This window comes from Eretmochelys imbricata, chromosome 8 (genome assembly GCF_965152235.1).
Source record: "Eretmochelys imbricata isolate rEreImb1 chromosome 8, rEreImb1.hap1, whole genome shotgun sequence".
Taxonomy (NCBI): Eukaryota; Metazoa; Chordata; order Testudines; family Cheloniidae; genus Eretmochelys; species Eretmochelys imbricata.
Genome location: NC_135579.1, coordinates 41,226,624 through 41,249,929, shown reverse-complemented (window position 1 = coordinate 41,249,929; position 23,306 = coordinate 41,226,624). Strand labels below are relative to the sequence as shown.

Sequence of the window (23,306 nt, the reverse complement as noted above, 5' to 3'; positions counted from 1 at the left end):
CATCAGGGGTGGTTAAACTTTTTAGCCTGAGGGTCACATTGGGCAATACAAATTGTATGGCGGGCCATTAATACTCACAAAATTGGGGTTGGAGTGCGGAAGAGAGTGCTGGCTCTGGGGTGGGGTTGGGGACCATGGGTTTGGGGTGCAGGAGGGTGATCTGGGCTGGGATCGAGGATATTGGAGAGTGGCACTTACCTCAAGTGGCTCCTGGAAACAGTGGCATGTCCCCTCTCCGGCTCCTACACAGAGGCATGGCTAGGCGGTTCTGCACGCTGCCCCATCCGCAGGCACCGCCCCTGCAGCTCCCATTGGAGCATGTAGGAGCCAGAGTGGGGCCATGCCACAGCTTCCGAGAGCCACATTTTGCAGCCCCCGACCCAGCGCCTCAGCCGGAGCACAGGAGCGGGGCTGAGCCGGGAGGTCTGGTCCCCAACCCAGCACCCCGGCCAGAGCAGGGCTGAGCCACATGGTGCAGCCCCAACCCAGCGCCCTGGCCGGAGCGCCAGAATGGGGCCGAGCCATGTGGTGTGGCTCGTGGGCCAGCTTATAATGGCTTGTGGGCCGTATCTGGCCCAAGGGCCATAATTTGCCCACCCCTGTATTACATCTTCACACAGGGGAAGGGAATGAGAATACCAGACAGCGGCTCTGTCTTGAGGCCTCTAACTTTCCCAGGCCATTTGCTTGGGAGAAAGAAAAATAAATGCATTACCACAGAGTTTGTTTCCTGGACTGTTCAGCCCAGCTAGCCATGTATTTTTATTCTGTCACCATGGAAACAAGGTGTAAATATTTGGGTATGGTGTTTTTTTGATAGTTTTTGTAAGTGTATAAAAGGTTTGCAGACCCATCGTTTATTTTATTGCATGTTGCACACAGTCTCCCATGCTCTGGATTGCCAGCTCTGGATTCTGAGCGTGGGTGGCCCATTTTAACAGACTGCGGAGAGTTTTGTAACTGATTTTAAAAAATAAAAATGCTGGATCGTCAACTGTGGAGACTGATGTCCTGTACTTAGCCACAGGCAGTCTTATTACAAGCAGTGGCATTGCAGGCTTCCTACCCTGGCACCTGCCAACCGGGACCGAGGAAACCCCCCTGGAGGAGAAAAGACATTCATGTCAAGTTCCAGTCAGTCCCTGGCCTTTTCACCAGCAGTTACTGCCAATCACGCTTCTGATGGACACTTAGTTTGAACTGGGTTGAGACCCCAGCTTTATTTCACACAGGCCACCCCCCACCCCCCAAGTCTGCAGATGGTCACAACTTCTGGTGGCTGCTGAGCTGGGCTGGAACCAAGGGCAAAGACTAATGTCTGTGAGCTGTAATATTTTTCAAAATGAAACAAATCTGTCACCATCCAGAAGCCCCACCGGCCCTGCCATCCTGCTTGGACACAAGCTGGCCAATTGTGTCAGGAATACAAATATGTATGCCCCATCTAAACAGAATGAGGAGCCTGGACAGAGGGAAATGAACTGCACGAAGCTCAGCACCATTTGCCATCTGTTCAAGATGGCAGGGTTTTATTTCTCCTATTTCCACTGATGGCTTTTCTTCAGGGCTGTTCTCAGCAACTGACCCAAACTGTTCTTTCAACAAGTTTTACCTCCTCTAATGAACTTTCTCTTATGGGTTGGTGCAGAACTCTCACTTTGGCATGCTGCTCTTGAAAGAAATAACTGGGACAGGCTTTCACCAGCAGGACACCCACACTGACGAGTCAAACACACCTCAAAACACCTGGGGACCATTGAGTAAGGCTGTGCACAGGCATTGTGGGGTTGTATATGGCTCTGGAAATGACAAGCTCACTAAATCTAATGCAGGCAGAGCTCTGGGTTGCTAGGCAGCAGTCCCAGTGTTTTGGATAAATGATGTTTATTTTATTCTTCTCCCTGTCTCCAGCTCAAAAGGAGCACTGTTTGTTCCAGCAGAGATGGTGTGTTGAAGGGCCTATCACTCACAATAGCCTCCTGCAGCACACTGGCAATGGGAAGTGTGTTACTAGCTGAAGAGCACAGTCTGGAAGCTCCAGTTACACCCTGTACCTGGGTATGGCATGAATAGAACCATCATTGTTACCAGTTTGTGATTCTCATCCGACCTTCCTGTGTCCACACAGCAGCTGTTTTCAAAAGCAACCTTGTGACACCCATGTGTGCCTGTGCCTTCCATGCTGCTTGGCTGTGATTGGATCAGTGCATGCTGGGAAAACCCCATAGTGCTGAACGAGCAGCAAGTGGGCCATGTTCCCGCTTGGAAAGCAGGGAGGAGAGAGGGCAGGCCAAACCAGTCATGTGGACACAGTTTGATGTGGGTGTGGAGGATCTACACTGCAAATAACAGTGTCCCACAGGACCCAGGAAGGCAGCCACGAGGCAGTCTCTGTCGTGGCCGGGGCAAGACATTGATGCTGCCATGGCTATGGTTACTAACCATGTAGCCACCATGTTCTGTGTGGACACAAAGTGCAATTAGAGTCAATCCTGTCACTAGCTGGTCTCAGACTCAGTGTCAGGGCCCCCAGAGAGCAAATGCTTCAGAAGAACTAAGGTGGCTTTCACTCAGTGGGACTCGCTGTCAAACACCTCCTCCCGCAAAGACTGTCACAACAGCACAGAGTCCTAACACTTAGAGCACAGTCACTTTGAGGTCTTGTGTCGTGGCGGGAGGAGGCAGGAGTATTTTAAAACCTTTCCGTGCCATTAGTATTTAACATGTTCAATTCATCCAGCTGGTCACAGCAAGGATATCACATCAGTGTAACCTGATGTGCCAGTAGGGATGGGTGAGGACACAGGGTCTAGCAGCTCAGTCATGTGGTTGTTTTGGATAAACACTGAAGTATGGATACTTCTCTGGTTCTCATCTGAGTTTATCTGAATCAAGGCTGCTCAGATCCAGCTAGAGCATTGGACACTAGGGTCTTGTCTACAGTATACAGTTTTGTCTGCAAAAGACAGCTTTTATCAACAAAACACTGGAGGTGTACACACTACAGTGCTACTTTTTGTGGCAAAACTCTCCTGTTTTGCCAACAAAAGAAAACCACCTCAATGAGAGGCAGACAGCATTTTGCGGTAAAGTTAAAGCGACAAAGCAACACTGCCGTTCGTTATGTCGATGTAACTGGCCTCCCCCAGTATTCCACAATGCCCACGGTGACTGCTCTGCTCACTGTTTTGAACTCCGCTGCCCTGCAGGCATGCACCCCTCGCTTTTCAAAGCTCTGGGAAACTTTGACATTACTCAGCATGGAGAGCAACACGCTGCCCTGCCTGGAGTACAGGGGAGGGGTGGATCATTGGTCTGTGAGCTGATGAGACCAATGGGATGGGATGGGAACCTGGGAGGCAGTGACCATGAGATGGTCGAGTTCAGGATCCTCACACAGGGAAGAAAGGAGAGCAGCAGAATACGGACCCTGGACTTCAGAAAAGCAGACTTTGACTCCCTCCGGGAACTGATGGGCAGGATCCCCTGGGAGAATAACATGAGGGGGAAAGGAGTCCAGGAGAGCTGGCTGTATTTAAAGAATCCTTACTGAGGTTACAGGGACAAACCATCCCGATGTGTGGAAAGAATAGTAAATATGGCAGGTGACCAGCTTGGCTTCACAGTGAAATCCTTGCTGATCTTAAATACAAAAAAGAAGCTTACAAGAAGTGGAGGATTGAACAAATGACCAGGGAAGAGTACAAAAATATTGCTTGGGCATGCAGGAGTGAAATCAGGAAGGCCAAATCACACCTGGAGTTGCAGCTAGCAAGAGATGTTAAGAGTAACAAGAAGGGTTTCTTCAGGCATGTTAGAGGGAGGCAACCTAGTGACAGAGGATGTGGAAAAAGCTAATGTACTCAATGCTTTTTTTGCCTCTGTCTTCACGAACAAGGTCAGCTCCCAGACTACTGCACTGGGCAGCACAGCATGGGGAGGAGGTGACCAGCCCTCTGTGGAGAAAGAAGTGGTTCGGGACTATTTAGAAAAGCTGGACGAGCACAAGTCCATGGGGCCGGATGCGCTGCATCCGAAAGTGTTAAACGAGTTTGTGGATGTGATTGCAGAGCCATTGGCCATTATCTTTGAAAACTCATGGTGAGCCGGAGAAGTCCCGGACGACTGGAAAAAGGCTAATGTAGTGCCCATCTTTAAAAAAGGGAAGAAGGAGGATCCTGGAAACTACAGGCCAGTCAGCCTGACCTCAGTCCCTGGAAAAATCATGGAGCAGGTCCTCAAGGAATCAATTCTGAAGCACTTAGAGGAGAGGAAAGTGATCAGGAACAGTCAACATGGATTCACCAAGGGCAAGTCATGCCTGACTAATCTAATTGCCTTCTATGACGAAATAACTGTCTCTGTGGTTGAGGGGAAAGCGGTGGATGTGTTGTTCCTTGAATTTAGCAAAGCCTTTGACACGGTCTCCCACAGTATTCTTGACAGCAAGTTAAAGAAGTATGGGCTGGATGAATGGACTATAAGGTGGATAGAAAGCTGGCTAGATTGTCGGGCTCAACGGGTAATGATCAATGGCTCCATGTCTAGTTGGCAGCCGGTATCAAGTGGAGTGCCCCAAAGGTCGGTCCTGGGGCCGGTTTTGTTCAATATCTTCATAAATGATCTGGAGGATGGTGTGGATTGCACTCTCAGCAAGTTTGCAGATGACACTAAACTGGGAGGAAAGGTAGATACGCTGGAGGGTCGGGATAGGATACAGAAGGCCCTAGACAAATTAGAGGATTGGGCCAAAAGAAATCTGATGAGGTTCAAGAAGGACAAGTACAGAGTCCTGCACTTAGGACGGAAGAATCCCATACGCCGCTACAGAGTAGGGACCGAATGGCTCGGCAGCAGTTCTGCAGAAAAGGACCTAGGGGTTACAGTGGACAAGAAGCTGGACATGAGTCAACAGTGTGCCCTTGTTGCCAAGAAGGCCAATGGCATTTTGGGATGTATATGTAGGGGCATTGCCAGCAGATCGAGGGACGTGATCGTTCCCCTCTATTTGACATTGGTGAGGCCTCATCTGGAGCACTGTGTCCAGTTTTGGGCCCCACACTACAAGAAGGATGTGGAAAAATTGGAAAGAGTCTAGTGGAGGGCAACAAAAGTGATTAGAGGACTGGAACACTTGAGTTATGAGGATATGCTGAGGGAACTGGGATTGTTTAGTCTGCGGAAGAGAAGAATGAGGGGGGATTTGATAGCTGCTTTCAACTACCTGAAAGACGGTTCCAAAGAGGATGGATCTAGACTGTTCTCAGTAGGAGCTGTTGACAGAACAAGGAGTAATGGTCTCAAGTTGCAGTGGGGGAGGTTTAGGTTGGATATTAGGAAAAACTTTTTCACTAGGAGGGTGGTGAAACACTGCAATGTGTTACCTAGGGAGGTGGTGGAATCTCCTTCCTTAGATATTTTTAAGATCAGGCTTGACAAAGACCTGGCTGGGATGATTTAGTTGGGGATTGATCCTGCTTTGAGCAGGGGATTGGAGTAGATGACCTCCTGAGGTCCCTTCCAACCCTGATATTCTATGATTCTATGAATCTCTGACTATATGGGAGAACATGGAGGGAAACACAGGACGCTTAACATGGAGTCCTGCTCTCCCTGGAACTAGAAACACAGCGGCAGACAGAGCAGGGGTGATAGGGGAGAGACTGCTGTGCTGTGCAGAGCCAGGAAGGAAGGAGGGGCCTGTTGTGTGTGTGTGGGGGGCATTCTCCTCTCCACCTCAGGATTGTTTGGACTTACAAAGACAGCACAGTGACACACTCACTCTTCCCCAACACACACACTCCCCCCCCCACTCTCTCATATACACACACACACACACAGTCACACGCTCCCCCCCCCCCCACGCTTTAGTTGAAAAGCAGCTGGCAATCTAGTAGGATGTCCATTGAATGAGAAACTTGCATCATGTAATTCTGTACCTGCCCCACGAGGCATTGCAAACGCAACCCAAAGCACCCTGCGGCCAGTTACACAGTGGAATAGCTACCCACAGTGCGCTGCTCTGTGTGTCGATGGAAGAGCCGGTAGTGTGGATGCGCTCTGCCAACACAAGGAGCATAGTCTGGACATGCAACAGCAGTTTAATTAAAGCGATTGCTGTATGGCGGCATAACTTTTGTTGACAAAACTCTGTAGTGTGGACAAGACCTAGGACTGATAAGATCTACAGGCCACAGCTCTGTGTAACAGATGAGTGCCAAGGCTCCTGCAAGCCTCCTTTGCATCTCCATGGAGGTACTCTGGACAAGCTTGCTGTCAACGGCTGCTGAGATGACTCTCAGTAATGCAGTCTAAGACCAACGGGTAAAATCACTGGGGCTTTTTCATAACAGGGATCTTGGGAAGGGAGCAGGGAAAGAGACTGTAGAAGAGGAGACACTTGGCACATAGGAGAGAGTCCAAAACAATGTGGAAGGAGTTTAGCAATGCAGTTGAGTGCTTTCTCAGTTTGGTATCTTTAAGGCAAAGCAGCTACAGACTAAAGCTGGGATTTGGAAAGAGGCAATAGCATGGCTCACAGTGACTGCCTAGCAAGGAATGCATTGCACAGGCTTGCTACATTGCTACTTGATTAACTCTTGATAAAACTCTGACCGCACAAATCTGGGCAGGGAGTCCTTCTCCATCAGGGCAAAGATCCGCTTCTGAGCCTCATTGAAGCTGCTCACCGATGGCTCCACCAAGTTCTTCATGGTCACAGCTTTGGTGCAGTGGTCTATGTTCACCTGTGATAGGGACACAATAGGAAGTGAAGAGGACAAGGACTCAGTGCCCTAAGCAAGGGAACGGGAACCATACTGCGCTATCCAGATGCAGATGTGCAATGAACAAGGTAAGTGATCTAAGCCAGGTTCATTGGGTGCTGGGAGGCGCTAGTCCTGACTCCATAGTTCACGTGGAGCTTTGTTCTATATCTAAAGACGGGATTCAACCTCTTAGTTCTATGTGAAAAATAGCATATACCCTCCCCAGAATTACACCACCGACTCTCTGGGAGTGAAGAAATGTTCTGGGAATTCACATGAAAACTCTTTCATTAGTTTATGATTTAAAATTAATATAAACTGGGTCCTTGATGAAATTTACCATTTTGTTGGTCTTTTCTTTGTCCAAAATGTTGTTAATAATGAAATAATACAGACATGTTAAACTTTCCATATTGATAAATTGATTGAAATCTTGTGCACAGGCTGCATCTGGAGAAATCTGGTTTCAATCAGATTAAGTTAATAATAATTATATACAACATCCTTATGATTATGATTAGACAAAGGCAACTCTTACAAGTGGAGCTGTTGTGCTATTAGAGGTAACTTTATCAGTCACCACTCTGCCTCTACAGCTAATTTGCATGTAACAATCCTATTCTCCGCAATGACCCAGTGGTCTGAGGGAAACTGGACCCATGGACACTGGACACTTCAAGTGTTCCAGGAATGCTAGCTTGGGCACCCGTGCTAGAAAGGCAAGAGCACAGGGGAGCCCTACAGCACAGAAACACTAGGGCAGGCCTCTCCCCATCTCTCCCTGCACAGAACACCATCGCACTGACACAGCTCTCTAAACCTGCAAGTTAGGGGGCACATTCAGCAGTGCACTTCAGCTGCTTTGCCCTACTCTGGTGATACAAAGCAGCCATACTCCCTGTGTAACTGGCTAGCGTGCTCTGACTTCTCTGTGTTGGTTTGGCGCTCTGCGGAATCTGCCCTTAGAAGTTCAACTACAGAAAAATGGTTTAATGTCAATGCTGAATATTATCATCTCCTTGCCAATGCTGCATTCTCATTTGGGGTTCTCTTTTAAAGTCTGTGTATGCAATTGTAAATAATTTTTCAAAGCTAAGGAAATTCCCAGACAAAACCTACATTGAAAATCATTATCTAATATGGGAGCTCAGACACTAAAATGCCTTCAGCCCAGTTCTACCATCATTGTATGGAGTTGCTGCAGGCAGAGTTAAAGCTGGTCAGCTGCGTAGAGGCCGAGAGTGTGGCTGGGTTGATAGTGCACTGGCCTATGACTCAGGATACTTTGGTTCTAGTTCTAGACCTTCTGATCTTAGGCAAGTTACTGCCCCTCTCTGTGTCTCCATTTTCCTATCTGTAAAATGGGATTAATGTTACTGACCTGCTTTGTAAAGCACTGTGGGATGGAGAGTGTTAGAATATAGATATTCAGGCCTGCCTGTAAAGCCCTATACTTTAAGAACTCAGGTGTATTTTTATCACTTAGCTAGTTACAGGGGTATAAAAACAAAGAATCAAAATCACAGTCCACCTATGTATGGGCCTTCTCTCACTAGGATAGTCTGAGGCCTTGTTCTTAGGCTAAGGCCTTTGGCTGAGCAGCAGGGGCAGCAATAAACTGGGAAGCATTCGGTCATATACCCACATCCCAAACCAGTCATATTGAAATAAGGTGATATTAGGCTGTTAGGAAGACAATCCTGTCCTCATAGTGCCCATCACCACCAGATAAGGAAACAGATCTTAAGATGGTTAAAGAAAATTTAGTTTGATAGCATTCTATCAGGCAAGAAATCACTTATCAATGATTGTGGTTGTGAAACTCTCATTTCTGTATTGTTTTATCTTTGTAGCCCCCACTTTTCTATTGTTAATCTGTCTGGTACTCTAATTGTTTCAGTCTGCTGTATAATTAATTTTGATAGGTGTAAGTTAATTAGGGTAGTTGGATATAATTGGTTAGAGAATTATGTTACAGTATGTTAGGATTGGTTAGTTAAATTTCAGTAAAATGATTGGTTAAGGCATAGCTGAGAATATTACTATATTAATATAATATTAATGTATAAACTTGGGTCAAACAGGAAGTGGAAGGGAAATTGGAATCATGCTTGCTGGGGGGGTCGGGAATAGGGAACGGGGAGCAGGGACATGGGCAAGGCTCTGTGGCTTCAGAGCTGGGAAGCTGGTGCACCCCAAATCCCATAGATTCCAACTCTGCAGCTCTGCCAGTGCACCCCAAGTTCCATGTGCCCCTGGTTCTTCCAATGCACCCCAAAACCTCTGCATCCCCAACTTTTCCAGTGCATCGTAACCTTCCTGCAGCCCATCCACCCTTCTGCCCCAGACCTGTCAGTGCATTCTAACCCCCCTACACCCCAATTCCAGTGCCCCACAACCTGCCTTCACTCCACAGCTATGCCAGTGCATCCTAACCCCCCTGCACCCTAACCTCCTGCATCCCCAGCTCTGCAAGTGCATCCTAATGATCTTGCATCCCAATACCATTGCTCTGTACCATAGCTGTCCCTTGCTCCAGGCATTGCATGTGGATTGGGTTATGGGGTAGTGGTAATGGCAATAGAGACGTTTGCATACCAGGGAGTGAGGACTTCAAGGAGATGCATTCCATGCCTGTGGTGTGGAGGGCTGGGTACAGAGACATGGCTGGAGAAGTGTGCCAAAGCAGGTCTGGTGGGACCCCGCTGATATGTGTGTGTGTGTCTGTGCACACATGTGTGTTCATGGATGGCTGGTTTAGTAAGTTAACTGTGGGACATGATACATACAACTGCCTAAATAACTACTAACTCCTACCAGCCACATATCTTTTCTTGTTAAAAAAAAATAGGAAATTCAATGGGAAAAAACCTACACTGATGAAAGGTTAAGGTTACCTGGTGGTATGTTGAGAGTGTCATCTGGAATCCAGTGGGTGAGAGTCTCTAAATCTACCCCAACCCAATCCTGTGGGTTGTAAATGGAGATGAGGCACTCTTACATTTAATCAACTGTAGGATTGGCAGAGGAAAGGTATTTGTGTCAATGGGTCATATTCAGATATTGCTGAGAGACGGCAGATGTAAGGTTGCATGGGAAACCTTAACTGTTCTTTTCCTGGTTTTCAGAAATTTGAATTTTGTGCAACTGAGCTTTCTGCCATGGGACAACATATCACCAAGCAACCATAACTATGCATTACTATAGCTTTTTGCCATGGATTAATACTTAGTTTGGGGATAATTGTGACATTGCTATAATGTTGTTTCCCTTAAATTATCAATACAAACTCTCAACTTTAACATCATCTTATCATAATTTGTGTGTGGGAATATACATAGAGACAAGACATCAGAGGGGCAACTGTGACTTCTCCTCTGCAGCTTCCCAGGCTGTCTTTCCTGCCTTTTCCCACTCCTTGTTTCTTTGGGCCATAGGCTTTCTCCACAAGTAGGAGATCAGTGGATTTCCTGCACCTGTCCCGGCACTGCTGGAAGTGATGAGATCCCCCGGATGGAGCTAAGAGATGGAGGGGAATGGTGGAGACAACTCAAGCCTTGTGCTTGGAGAAAGGACAAAGGGAGGGATGCAAAGAAGGAGCAGGTGGGTTAGGAGATGGGCCTGCAGCAGCATTTTGAATAGCTGTGAGTGTTAGTTTGGAGGCCTGAGGTCCAAGAGGAAGAGATCATAATAATCAAGGCAGGAGATGCAAGGGGCTTGGACAAGAGCTTTGATCAGCTTTATAGGCAGGTAAGGCTGGGTATTCCCAGTGTCCAAGGGGCCACAGCAGTGAATTTTAGATACAGCTTGCATGTGTGGGTCTGGGTGAGGGCCAGGTCAAAGTGACATGTTGGTTACCAGTGTGAGTGACAGGGAAGCTAGGGATGTAGTTTGGGGTGACAGTGGAGAGAAGGAAGGGTTTGGGGGAAGATGAAGAGCTCCATTTAGACCATTTAGGCTGTGTTAGAGTTCCCTGAGAGATGTCAGAGACACAGGTGAGATGTCAGTGTGGATGGAGCAAGACAGATCTGCGGGAGACAGGTAAACTAGTGAGTCATCACCATAAAGATAAAGCCGTTGCTGGCATCACAACATAACTAAATACATGCACATTTCTCATGTGTTCCCTACCAGTGTAAGCCAGTTCACTAGCTCTAGGGAGGAATGGAAGCTGGTGTGACTGAAGTGCAGCCACCAGGCATGGGGCACAGTGACCCTTCTCTCTGCACCAATGCAGAATTGCATGCGGGAAGCTGCAGGCTCCTTGGCTGGCTGTGCCTCTGGATTGTAGACCAGGTGGTTGGAATCTGCTCCAATTTTTGCACATTTTCTATGGCTCTTCAGGTCTAGACAAGATGCCAATGTGGCTTTCAAGTGAGCACAATGTGAGCAACCTGCTTTGGTGCTATCAGTACTTGTGTCATGTATCCATCCCTCTCCACATCAGCCACCCTCTGACTGGACTGACCTCTTTAGGTGCCTCCATCTGGATGAACTCCTCATAAATTTTCTTGGCCTTCTCAGCCATCTTGGTGGGGGACTTGATTTTCTTGTATTCTTCACAGGCAATCCAGAACTCAATGTTTTCCTCACTGAACTCGGATCTAAGGAAGCTCCTGAATCTGGCAAGCCCATCTGCTCAGAGAGAAAATTGGGAAAGGCTCCTCTCAACATCACACTCCCCAGTACAATCAGCTAGAAGAAATGAATTTGACATGGCTTGAGCAGTTTGGGAGTGGAAGGGAAATGGAGTCATCCCAGACCATGCACATCCAGCTCTGCCAGACCCAACCTTTGTTCAAGGTGTTTGCGTTGACAATGTGAGATCATATCACCATATTATGACATGGCAGAGAGCAAAGACCATGTCGTGCTGACCTGTGAGGCTGTGTCTGATCGCAGTGATCCCTTCATGCAATTAGCACCGCAGAACCCATTAGATGTTCAATTTCAAGTTCTCTGTACATTGTGAGCAATTACAAAATCCAAACTCAATCTTCTCTCACCTCACAAACAAGCTCTTTTCAGTTACAAACGTGTTTAGGCCCTCAGCAAACAAGCCCAGCATTGTTCAGGTGCTTGACTTTGGCAATCCTGTTCTGGGACAGCCTGAGCCCTGGGGAAATGGCACATCTGAACCCAGACCCAGATCTGAATTTCCTATCTGGCTCTTGTCTCTGCAAGGGCCCAAACCAACAACCAAACTCCTGGAGTTCCCTCCTGCATGTCCCATGTACGGGGGTGTGGGGGAGCTACAGGGAGCAGCATGGATGTACCATAATGCATTTGAGTGCATTTGGGGGGAAGGAGCCTGCTTGTGCAAGTCTGTGCTTGATTCACAGAGAAAGGGAGGAGGAGAGAGATGGTATAAGAGTGGAAAGAACATAAGTATATATGGGGAGGGGTCAGAGGTTCCCTTTGTGCCCCTGGCTGGCAGTGCTGTGGGGTGGGGTTGGGCATTCCCCTCTTGCCCCTGGCTGACAGTGCTGTAGGGGGGGGGGTTGGGCATTCCCCTCGTGCCCCTGCCTGGCAGTGCTGTAGGATGGGGTTCCCCTCGTGTGCCTAGCTGGCAGTGCTGTGGGGTGGGGGGGTTTCCTCTCATGCCCTTGGCATAGGTAGTATCTACACTCAAAGTGATATAGTGTGCCACTGTAGCGTTTCAAGTGTAGACAAACTGTTACAAATAGCATAAGGGAATATCTGGTTTGAACTGGCCCCATGACAGTCCAGGAGAACTTTGTCACTGACTTCAATGGAGCCACACAGCATGGATCATTTTCTCTGGATCTGTAAACAGGGCCATGAAGCTTACCCACTAATGCATTTCTGTTGCATTCCACAAGCTTGTATAGAAAGCCTGTCATCTAAACCAGCATCACTGACCAGGGCACTGGGAGGATGGAAGAGTAAGGAACCAGTACGTAAGAATGGCCATACTGAGTCAGACTAATGGTCCATCTAGCTCAGTATCTTGTCTTCTAACAGTGACCAGTGCCAGATGCTTCAGAGAGAATGAACAGAACAGGTATCATCAAGTGATCCATCCCCTGTCGCCCATTCCCAGCTTCTGGCAAACAAAGGCTAGGGACACCATCCCTGCCCATCCTGGCTCATAGCCATTGATGGACCTATCCTCCATGAACTTATCTAGTTCTCTCTTGAACCCTATTATAGTCTTGGCCTTCACAACATCATCTGGCAAAGAGTTCCCCAGATTAACTGCATTGTGTGAAGAAATACTTCCTTTTGTTTGTTTTAAACCTGCTGCCTTTTAATTTCACTGGGTTTTTGTGTTATGAGAAGGAAAAGGAGTAAATAACACTTCCTTATTTACTTTCTCAACACCAGTCATGATTTTATAGACCTCTATTATATCCTCCCTCAATCATCTTTTCTCCAAGCTGAAAAGTCCCAGTCTTATTAATCTTTCCTCATACGGAAGCTGAACATTTTTGTTACCTTTTCCAATTCCAATATATCTTTTTTGAGATGGGGTGACCATATCTGCACACAGTGTTCAAGAGGTGGGTGTACCATGGTTTATATAGAGGCAATATGATATTTTCTGACTTATTATGTATCCCCTTCCTAATGATTCCCAACATTCTGTTAGCTTTTTTGACTCCCACTGCACATTGAGCACATATTTTCAGAGAACTATTTATGATGATTCCAAGATCTCTTTCTTGAGTGGTAACAACTAATTTAGACCCCATCATTTTATATGTATAGTTATAATTATGTTTTCCATTGTGCATTACTTTGCATTTATCAACACTGAATTTCATCTACCATTTTGTTGCCCAGTCACCCAGTTTTGTGAGATTCCTTTGCAATTCTTTGCAGTCTGCTTTGGACTTAACTATCTTGAATAATTTTGTATCATCTAAAAATGTTACCACCTCACTGTTTAAACCTCTTTCCAGATCATATATGAATATGTTGAACAGTACTGGTCCCAGTACAGATCCCTGGGGGACACCACTATTTACCTCTCTTCATTCTGAAAACTGACCATTTATTCCTACCTTTTGTTTCCTGTCTTTTAACCAGTTACTGATCCATGAGAGGACCTTCCCTCTTATCCCATGACAACTTACTTTGCTTAAGAGCCTTTGGTGAGGGACCATGTCAAAGGCTTTCTGAAAATCTAAGTACACTATATCCACTGGTTTCAGAGTAACAGCCGTGTTAGTCTGTATTCGCAAAAAGAAAAGGAGTACTTGTGGCACCTTAGAGACTAACCAATTTGTTTGAGCATAAGCTTTCGTAAGCTACAGCTCACTTCATTGGATGCATACTCAAGCAGCTCCCAGTGGGGCATGACAGAGGCCTCTGCTCCCTATTCTTAGCTGTACCTGGGAGTAGAAGGCGAGGGGAGGCAGGAGGGGAAGGGGATTGTCTCAAACAAGAACAAGGAGCTGCTGCTCCAGAGGCAGAGGATCCAGGCTGCCTGGGGTGATGGGATCTGTGGGAAGGGGCCAGTGATGTTACCTTTTTGGGCGGGGAGCTGGGGGGTATTGGGGCTGCATCTGACACTGAGGAGTGGGAGGGAAATGGGCTCCATGTTCAGCAAAGAAAAGGGCAAGGAAAGAATTGCCAAGCCTGGGCAAGGGGGCCTGCTGGGGACAAGCTGTCTGGGCATGGGGAGAGCTGTCCGTGGACAACCCAGCACAACTTCAGGGCAAGAGAACTCTCTGAGATTCTGAACTATGAAACCCCATGTGGATGAGCCTGGAGATGGGGAAAGGGAAATCCAAGGTTCCCCATCCCCACTGCTGCTGCTGCTCTGGGAGCATGTCATAAGAGCCATCAGACCCTGTTTGTATCCCCAGATCCCTTACCACTTACATCACTGCAGTGGGGTTCAGTGAGACCCACTAGAACTGCACGGAGTACTGAACATGCTGACATCGCTGCATGAATAGCCACCTGTAATTAAACATTCATTGGAAGGCCCATTTGCTTCCCCACCCATTAGCCCCAGCTCTGCAGTGCCACAGCACACTTCTCTGGCAACAGAACACCTCCTCTCACACCCATCACACACACAGCACAAGTTGTCTCTATTCCCTGGCTGAAAGCTCATGCAAGGCTGAGAGCAGGGCATGCGGGAGGGAATGCTGCTTGTTGACAGTCCCGCTCCCTTTTGGGACCAGCAGAAATGCTAGCCCTGAGCAGTGGTAGGGCCCTCTCCTGTACCATACCCCAGACCTATCAAGCCCCCAGCAGGCTGGTGTTCAAGAGAATCATGAGGGAGGGGTCACTGCTTTATGCCAGTGGGAACATTTCACACTCAGGGCATCTCCGTTCTCACGGCAGGGGCACAGGGAACTTACAAGCATTTTGCAGGAGCTTCTCCAGGGACTCACGCCACTGCAAAGCCTCATCTGGCGAGATCCTAGAGGGAGAGAAAACCACAGACTGAAATTGTGACAGCACATCATCAATGAAAACATAGGAGAGCTGAGAACACTTCATAAGCCTTATCACCCCCTTTTACAGAGGGGAAACAGAGGCACAGAACAATGAAGTGACCTGTCCAAGGGCACACTGCAAGTCAGTGGCAGAGACAGGAACAGAACCTAGAAGTCCTGACAAGGCATTAACCACTAACCATATGACTCTCCTCCTGGAGATGCATACAAATATAACAAGACAGTCTCCTTGAGAGACAGCTGGAGATTGTATTGGGAGATAGAGGTGTCTTTTCCCCACACACTGACAAAAAGGAAAATCCAAACCAGCAGGTGTGAGGTAAATCTGTGCAGGAAATACATGGCACAGAGCAGAAAATTGCCTGCAGAAACTGGGAGCATCCATTGTCCTCTCCCCCTGCTCATCTGCCCAGCCCTGGGACTGGTTGCTGCTGGGAACCAGGGTGTTGTGAGGGTGAAGGGAATAGCTGGATCTGGATGCTCCTTGGAGCATAGGAGATGCTCCAAGGAGAACTGTTCCTCAGATATAAACAGCAGCAACAACCTCAATCTGTTTATCAGCATTAAATTGGTGGAGTGAGTCTTGAAGATACGGAGGGTCAGTCATCCCTGACAGGGCAGAGCCCAGTGCAAGGACTGAGATGGGGGCTTGTGCTCCCCCTACATCCTGGGGCTTCAAAACCCATGGTGCAGCCACCCTGAGGGCCGCGCTGACTAATTGCAATGGCCTATATAGTCTGTAGCAGTGCCACAGAATAGCTGGGGCAGAGCCTAGCCCTTTTATGCCCCCTTCTACTCCTGACCTTTCACAGGGGGTTCTGTGTATTGTGGGGGTTTTCCCCTTCAGTTTGCAGAGGCTGGTAGGGGGCAGTGTGCAACAAGGGAGGCTGGGGAAGACGCATAAAGAAATGGAGGCTCAGGTGATCTTCAGTGGGATTCTACCTGTCTCTAGAGGAGGAGAACAAAGGCAAGACAAGATTATGATAATCAACAGATGGCTCAGGCAGTGGGTCTATAAGGAGGGCTTTGGGATGTTCAACCACGGGGAATCATTAATGGACAGGACTTTTCTCATGGGCTGGACTCCACCTGAGTAGGGACGGAAATAGACTTCTGGAATGGCGGTTAGCACAACTGATTAAAAGAGCTTTAAACTAGGCGTTTGGGGGAGATGGTTGGGAGATGCTATGTAATTTCCATTCCTGATTCTAATATAGAGAGGGAGGAAAATCAAGAAAGAGAGGATAGAGCAATGGAGAAAGGAACAGCAGTGTGTAGGAGAATAGACATTAAGAGGAAAGATAGGGCCAGTACCAATGAAGCTAACAATCAGATACACGATACTGACAGTGGAATGACTGTACCTAAGCAGGTGAGGAATCTGGGTGAAGCCAAGCAGAAACAACTAAGATGTCTGTACACTGATGCAAGGAGCCTGGGGGGAAAAATGGGGGAACTAGAACGACTGAGGGTGAAACCAGATACTATAGGGATAATAGAAACATGATGGAATAGTAGTCATGACTGGAGTACAGGGATTGAAGGGTATGTACTGTTCAGGAAAGACAGAAAAAAAGGTAAAGATGGTGGAGTTGCATTGTATATAAATGATGATGTAAAGAAATTAGAAGTGATAGAATGGATAAAACAGAATATGTGTGGGTCAAGAGCACTTTGGGGAAGAAAGCTACCAGAGACTCCCCTGGGATAGTGCATGGGATATGCAACAGACCCCCCTGGATCTAACTTGAATATGAATAGAGACCTCTTTAGTGTTTTTAATGAAATAAACACTACTGGGAATTGTGTCATTATGGGAGACTTTAACTTCCCAGGTATAGATTGGAGAACAAATGCTACTAATAGATGGATATAAACTGGCCAGCAACAAATTTAGGCTTGAAATTAGATGAAGGTTTCTACCCATCAGAGGAGTGAAGTTCTGGAACAGTCTTCCAAGGGGAGCAGTGGGGGTGGGTTCCAGCGGAAACCTAACTGGATTCAAGACTGAGCTTGATAAGTTTATGAAGGGGATGGTCTGGGGGCCTACAATGGCATGTAGCCAATCTGCAAATAGCTCCAATGGTCAGTGAGAGGCAGGGGCGGCTCTACCAGTTCTGCAGCCCCAAGCGGTCGCTGCCAAATTGCCACTGCTGCAACAGCGGCGGAGCTGCCGCCCAGAAGCCGCCACGGTGGAGAGAGCGGCGGAGCTGCCGCCGAACGGCCGCGGCGGGACACGGATGGCCACCCCGTTCTGAATGCCGCCCCAAGCACCTGCTTGGAAAGCTGGGGGCTGGAGCTGGCCCTGGTGATAGGACACTAGATGGGGAGGGCTCTGAGTTACTACCGAGAATTTTTTCCCAGGTGTCTGGATGGTAGATCTTGCCCATATGCTCTGGGTCTAATTCAGTGGTCCCCAAACTTTTTAAGTACTGTCCCCTCACCTTTAATGTAATTTTCCCACACCCCTGGGAGCTGCTGTCAGGAGCCAGGGCCACAGTCGGGGCCGGAGTTGTAGCAGGGGCCATGGCTGGGAGTAGAGCCCTGGCCATGGACAAGACCGGAGCCAGAGATGTGGTCAGGAGTGGAGCTGGGCCACATTCAGGAGCCAGGGGTTGAGGCCTGGGGCCAGGCTGGGAGCCAGGAGGTTAGGCAGAGCTGGGGCTGGGGGCTGAGGGTGAAGCTGGGAGCCGGGGGCCACATTCAGGAGCCAGGAGCTGAGGCCTGGAGCCAGGAGCGGAGCCACGGTTGGGGCCAGGAGCTGGGGGCCGAGGGCAGGGCTTGAGCTGGGGTCGGGACGGAGTGGAACTGGGGGCAGAGCGGGACTGGGTGACACTCCCTCCCCGTCCGCCCCCCCCACTGGGGCTGGCCTGAGCCCCTCTGCACCTACCCAAATGTTCCTCCACACCCCCCTAAGAGTGCACACCCCACAGTTTGGGGACCACTGGTCTAACCGATTGCCGTATTTAGGGATGTGAAGGAATTTTCCCCTGAATCAGATTGGCAGAGACCCTGCGGTGTTTTCACCTTCCTCTGCAGCACGGGGCATGGGTCACTTGCAGGTTTAAACCAGTGTAAATTGTGGAGTCTCTGTAACTTGAAGTCTTTAAACCATGATTTGAGGACTTCAGTAACTCAGCCAGAGGTTAGGGGTCTATTACAGGAGTGGGTTGGTGTGGCCTGCAATGTACAGGAGGCCAGACTAGATTATCATGATGGTCCCTTCTGATCTTAAAGTCTATGAGTCTATAATAAATAATAGGGACGAGATTTTCCTGGATGTGATAGCTGACAGATGTCTTCACCAAATAGTCACTGAACCTACAAGTGGTGATGCTATTTTAGATTTAGGTGATGATAGGTGATGCTATTTAGGTGTTGGTGAGTAGTGAGGACTTTATAGAAGAACTGGTCTAGGGGATAACCTCGAGTGATCATGAGCTAAACAAAATGGAACAATAAACAAAAATAGATCCTTGATTTCAAAAGGGCAAACTAAAAAGTTAAGGGAATTAGTTAGGGAAGTGGACTGGGCTGAAGAATTTAAGGATCTGAATGTGGAGGAGGCTTGGGATTACTTTAAGTCAAAGTTGCAAAAGCTTTCTGAAGCCTGCATCCCAAACAAGGAGGGGGGGGGGGGGAAATCATACGGAAGGGTTGAACACCAAGCTAGATGAACAAACATCTCAAACAGGTGAATAAGAGAAAATAGAAAGCCTACAGGGAGATTAAAGATAATCTAAGTATGTCCAAACACCTAAACAAATACTTTGCTTCAATTTTTATTATGGTTAATGAGGAGATTAGGTGTATTGGCAGGGTGGCTAATGGAAATGAGGATATGGAAATAGAAATTACCTTGTCAGAGGTGGAATTCAAACTCAAACATCTTAGGGACTAAATCAGGGTCCCCGGATAATCTCCATCCAAGAGTATTAAAGGAACTGGCACATAAAATTGCAAGCGCAATAGCAAGAATTTTTAATAAATCTGTAACTTTGGGAGTGGTACCATCTGACCGGAGAATTGTTAATATAGTTCCTACATTTAAGAAAGGGAAAAAGATGATCTGAGAAACTACAGGCCTCTTAATTTGACCTCAGTTGTATGCAAGGTCTTAGAACAAATTTTGAAAGAGAAGATAACTGATTTTTTAGACAAAGGAAATGTAGTAGATCTGATCTACCTGGATTTCAGTATGGCATTTGATACAATTCCACATAGGAAATTATTAGTTAAATTGGAGAAGAAGGAGATTAATATGAAAATTGAAAAGTGGATAAGGAACTGGTTAAAAGGGAGACCTCATACTGGAAGATGAACTGTCAGGCTGGAGGGAGGTTATTAGTAGAGTTCCTCAGGGATCAGTCTTGGGACCAATCTAATTTAACATTTTTATTACTTACCTTGGCACAAATGGTGGAAGTGTGCTAATAAAATATGTGCATGACACAAAGTTGGGAGGTTTTGCCAATATGGAGGAAGATCAGAATATCATACAAGAAGATCTGGATGACCTTGAAAACTGGAGTAATAGAAATGGGATGAAATTTCATAATGCAAAGTGCAAGGTCATGCACTTAGGAACTAACAACAAGAATTTTTTCTATAAGCTGGGGATGTTGGAGTGGAAGTGAAAGAGGAGGGTATATTGGTTGATCTCAGGATGACTATGAGCCATCTTTGTGATGTGGCCATGGAAAAGGCTAATGCAGTCCTAGGATGCACCAGATGAGGTATTTCCGGTAGAGATAATTAAGTGTTCTTACCATTGAACAAGGCACTAGTGAGACCTCATCTGGACTACTGTGCTCAGTTCTGGTCTCCCATGTTTAAGAAAGATGAATTCAAACAGGTTCAGAGAAGGATGATCTACATCTGCAAGGATGATCAGAGGAATAGAAAACCTGCTTTACGAGATGAGATTCAAAGAGCTTGGCTTGTTTAGCCTAACCAAATGAAGGCTGAGGAGAAATGTGATTGCTCTCTAAAAATATGTCAGAAGTATAAACACCAGGGAGGGAGAAGAGTTAAGAGTCAAGTTAAGCACTAAAGTTGATATAACCCACATACCTCCTGAGTGTGGTGTTCTGTCCCATCTAGTGGCACCGAGTGGGGGCTCATTCAGGATTTCAACTGGGAAGACTCTGAAGCTCAGTACGCGCTTCCTCAGCTAGGGGAAGTATGTAATCCATACACCTTCTGTGTGTGGTGCTCTGTCCCATGTAGTGGCACCAAGACCACTTGGAGAGCAATTAATGAGTCTCCGCTACAGCCTTACCTAACAGGCAGTTGACTTTTAGCTCATGTGGTAGAGACTCATGCACTAAGCTCTAGAGGACCCAGGTTCGATCCCGCCTGCCGACGACCGGGGTCTGTCGGTGTTACATTGACACAAAAATAAATGGATATAAACTAGCCATCAACATGTTTAGGCTTGAAATTAGATGAAGGTTTTCTCAACCATCAGAGGAGTGAAGTTCTGGAACAGCCTTCCAAGGGGAGTGGGGGAAGGGAGAGCTGAAAAACCTAACTGGCTTCAAGACTGAGCTTGATGAGTTTATGGAGAGGGGATGATATGATGAAACTGGCTACAGTGGCAAGTGGCCCCTCTGCAATTGTTCATAGCAAATATCTCCAATGGGACACTAGATGGGGAGGGCTGTGAGTTACTTCAGAGAATTCTTTCCCAGGTGTCTGGTTGGTCGGTCTTGCTGACATGCTCAGGGTCCAACTGACCACCAGATTTGGAGTCGCGAAGGAATTTTACCGTGGGTCAGATTGGCAGAGACCCTAGGGAGTTATCATCTTCCACTACAGCATGGGGCCATGGGTCATTTGTATGTTTAAACTAGTGTAAATGGTGGCTTCTCTGTAACTTGAAGTCTTTAAACCATGATTTGAGGACTTCAGTAACTTAGCCAGAGTTTAGGCTCTATTTCATGAGTGGGTGAGGTTCTGTGGCCTGCAATGTGCAGGAGGTCAGGCTAGATGATCATGATGGTCCCTTCTGGCCTTAAAGTCTATGAGTCTATGGAAATGCCCTAGCACCATTGCTACACTGGGGGAAGGGTGAGGAGCCCACATGGCCTCTTCTCCTGCACCTTTTCCTGCTGAGAAAGTATTCTGTGTTGGGGGCATTCCCTAAGACGGAGTGTTGTGTACTCTTTACACTCACATGGATTTAGCCATGACTGTAATCAGGCTCACTGAATCCATCAGATTAGAAAATGCAGCAGATATTCAGGCCACATGGGCAAACACAGAAGGTGAATGGGAAGGATGGGCTCAGGAGCAGGGGCCCATCAAACAATGCAGTGGGGCCAGTGTGTAAGTTTACTGGAATAAATCATCTAAATATTACCCACTGACTTCTTGCTCATTTCCTTACAGGCAGGGCTGGAAGTGCTGCCTGTGGTTAAGGTTATCCAACACTTCCCATTATAAAACTTTGTCTTCTGTTGCTTATAACTTTGTCAAACTTTAATCATTTGGGCTGAAATTTTCAATTCCAATTGTCTGCCTTGTGCTGCATACTTCTGGGAAATTTAATCTGAAACACTTCAATAGTTTCTGAGAATGAGATTAAAGAAACATGCTAAAATTTTCACAACTGTTTTTTGAGAAGCTCTTGTGCCTCCCTGCTTTGGAGCAGTGATATGAAATTTGGCTGGGGGGGCGGGGGGTCACCCTGGTGTCAGGGAGATGGCTTTTGTTGTCTCCATGAAAATATGCACATTTTACCTTAGATATAAGATCTTGGAAAATGCCATTTGCAAATACTTAGTAGATACTTGTTAGAGTTTTGGCAGCTAAATTCCCCAAAGATTCCATCTGCACTGAGCATGCTTCATCCCCTCATGACTCCTACATGTGACTGGACTGCACAAGCACCATCCTCCAAAGACTTATCTCTGCAGTTGCTACTCCCAGTTGCTGGAGTGCAGTGTGGTGCTGGGCACTATCTTGCCTCTGCTCTCAATGCCCTCCCTCAATGGCACCCAGGCAGTTAGGAGGAAAAGGGGTATGCAGTCTGACAGGGCTGTAGAGGGGTGAGAAGTGGGTAGGATGGGGCAGGGTTACTGGCCTATGGGGATAGGGGGAAAGCAGTAGCCATGATATATCGTGATCTTAGTAAGTCTTCTAACACAATCTCACATGAGAATCTCATAAGCAAATTAGAGAACTGTGGTCTAAATGAAATTACTATCAGGTGGGTGCACAGCTGGTTGAAAGACCATATTCAAAGAGCAGTTATCAATGGTTCACTGTCAAACTGGGAAAATGTATCTAGTGGGGTTCCACAAGGATCACTCTTAGGTCCTGTACTATTCAGTATTTTAATGAATGACTTCGGAAATGGAATGGAGAATATGCTTATAAAATTTGCAGATCGCTTAAAGCTGAGAGGACAGGATTAGAATTCAAAATGACCTTGATAAATTGGAGAACTGGTCTGAATTCAACAATGTGAAATTCAATAAAGACAAGTGCAAAGTATTTTACTTAGGAAATGAAAATCAAATGCATAACAACAAAATGGGGAATAACTGGCTATGTGCTGAAAAAGATCTGGGGGTGATACTGGATCACAAATTGAATATGAGTCAACAATGTGATGCAGTTGCAAAAAATGCTAATATGATTCTGGGGTGTATTAATAAGATTGTCATATGCAAAATTCTGGAGGTAATTGTCCTGTTCTACTTGGCACTGGTGAGGACTTGGCTGGACTACTGTGTCCAGTTCTGGGCACCATATTTCAGGAAAAATGGGGACAAATTGGAGACAGTCTATAGGACAGCGACAAAGATGATAAAATGTTTAGAAAACCTGGCCTATGAGGAAAGGTTAGAAAACCTGGGCATGTTCAGTCTTGAGAAAAAAAGACTGAGGGGGAACTTGATAACAGTCTTCCAATATGTTAAGGGCTGTTCTAAAGAGGGTTGTGATCAATTATTCTCCATGTCCACTGAAAGTAGGACAAGAAGTAATGGATTTTATCTGCAGCCAGGAGATTTACGTTAGATATTAGAAAAATCTTTCTAGCTATAAGGGTAGTTAAGCTCTGGAATAGGCTCCAAGGCAGATTGTGGAATCC

At 46.9% G+C, this 23,306-nt stretch overlaps 1 protein-coding gene across 1 annotated transcript; it reads right to left on the bottom strand.

The window, feature by feature from the left end:
• Nucleotides 1-6,584: 6,584 nt before the first annotated feature.
• On the bottom strand, nucleotides 6,585-11,295 carry RGS5 (regulator of G protein signaling 5). Its single transcript, XM_077824141.1, has 2 exons — nucleotides 11,236-11,295; nucleotides 6,585-6,746 (listed from the first exon to the last, which is right to left on the bottom strand). Exons 1-2 carry the CDS (start codon nucleotides 11,293-11,295, stop codon nucleotides 6,585-6,587), a joined length of 222 nt encoding a protein of 73 aa, XP_077680267.1.
• Nucleotides 11,296-23,306: the final 12,011 nt, after the last annotated feature.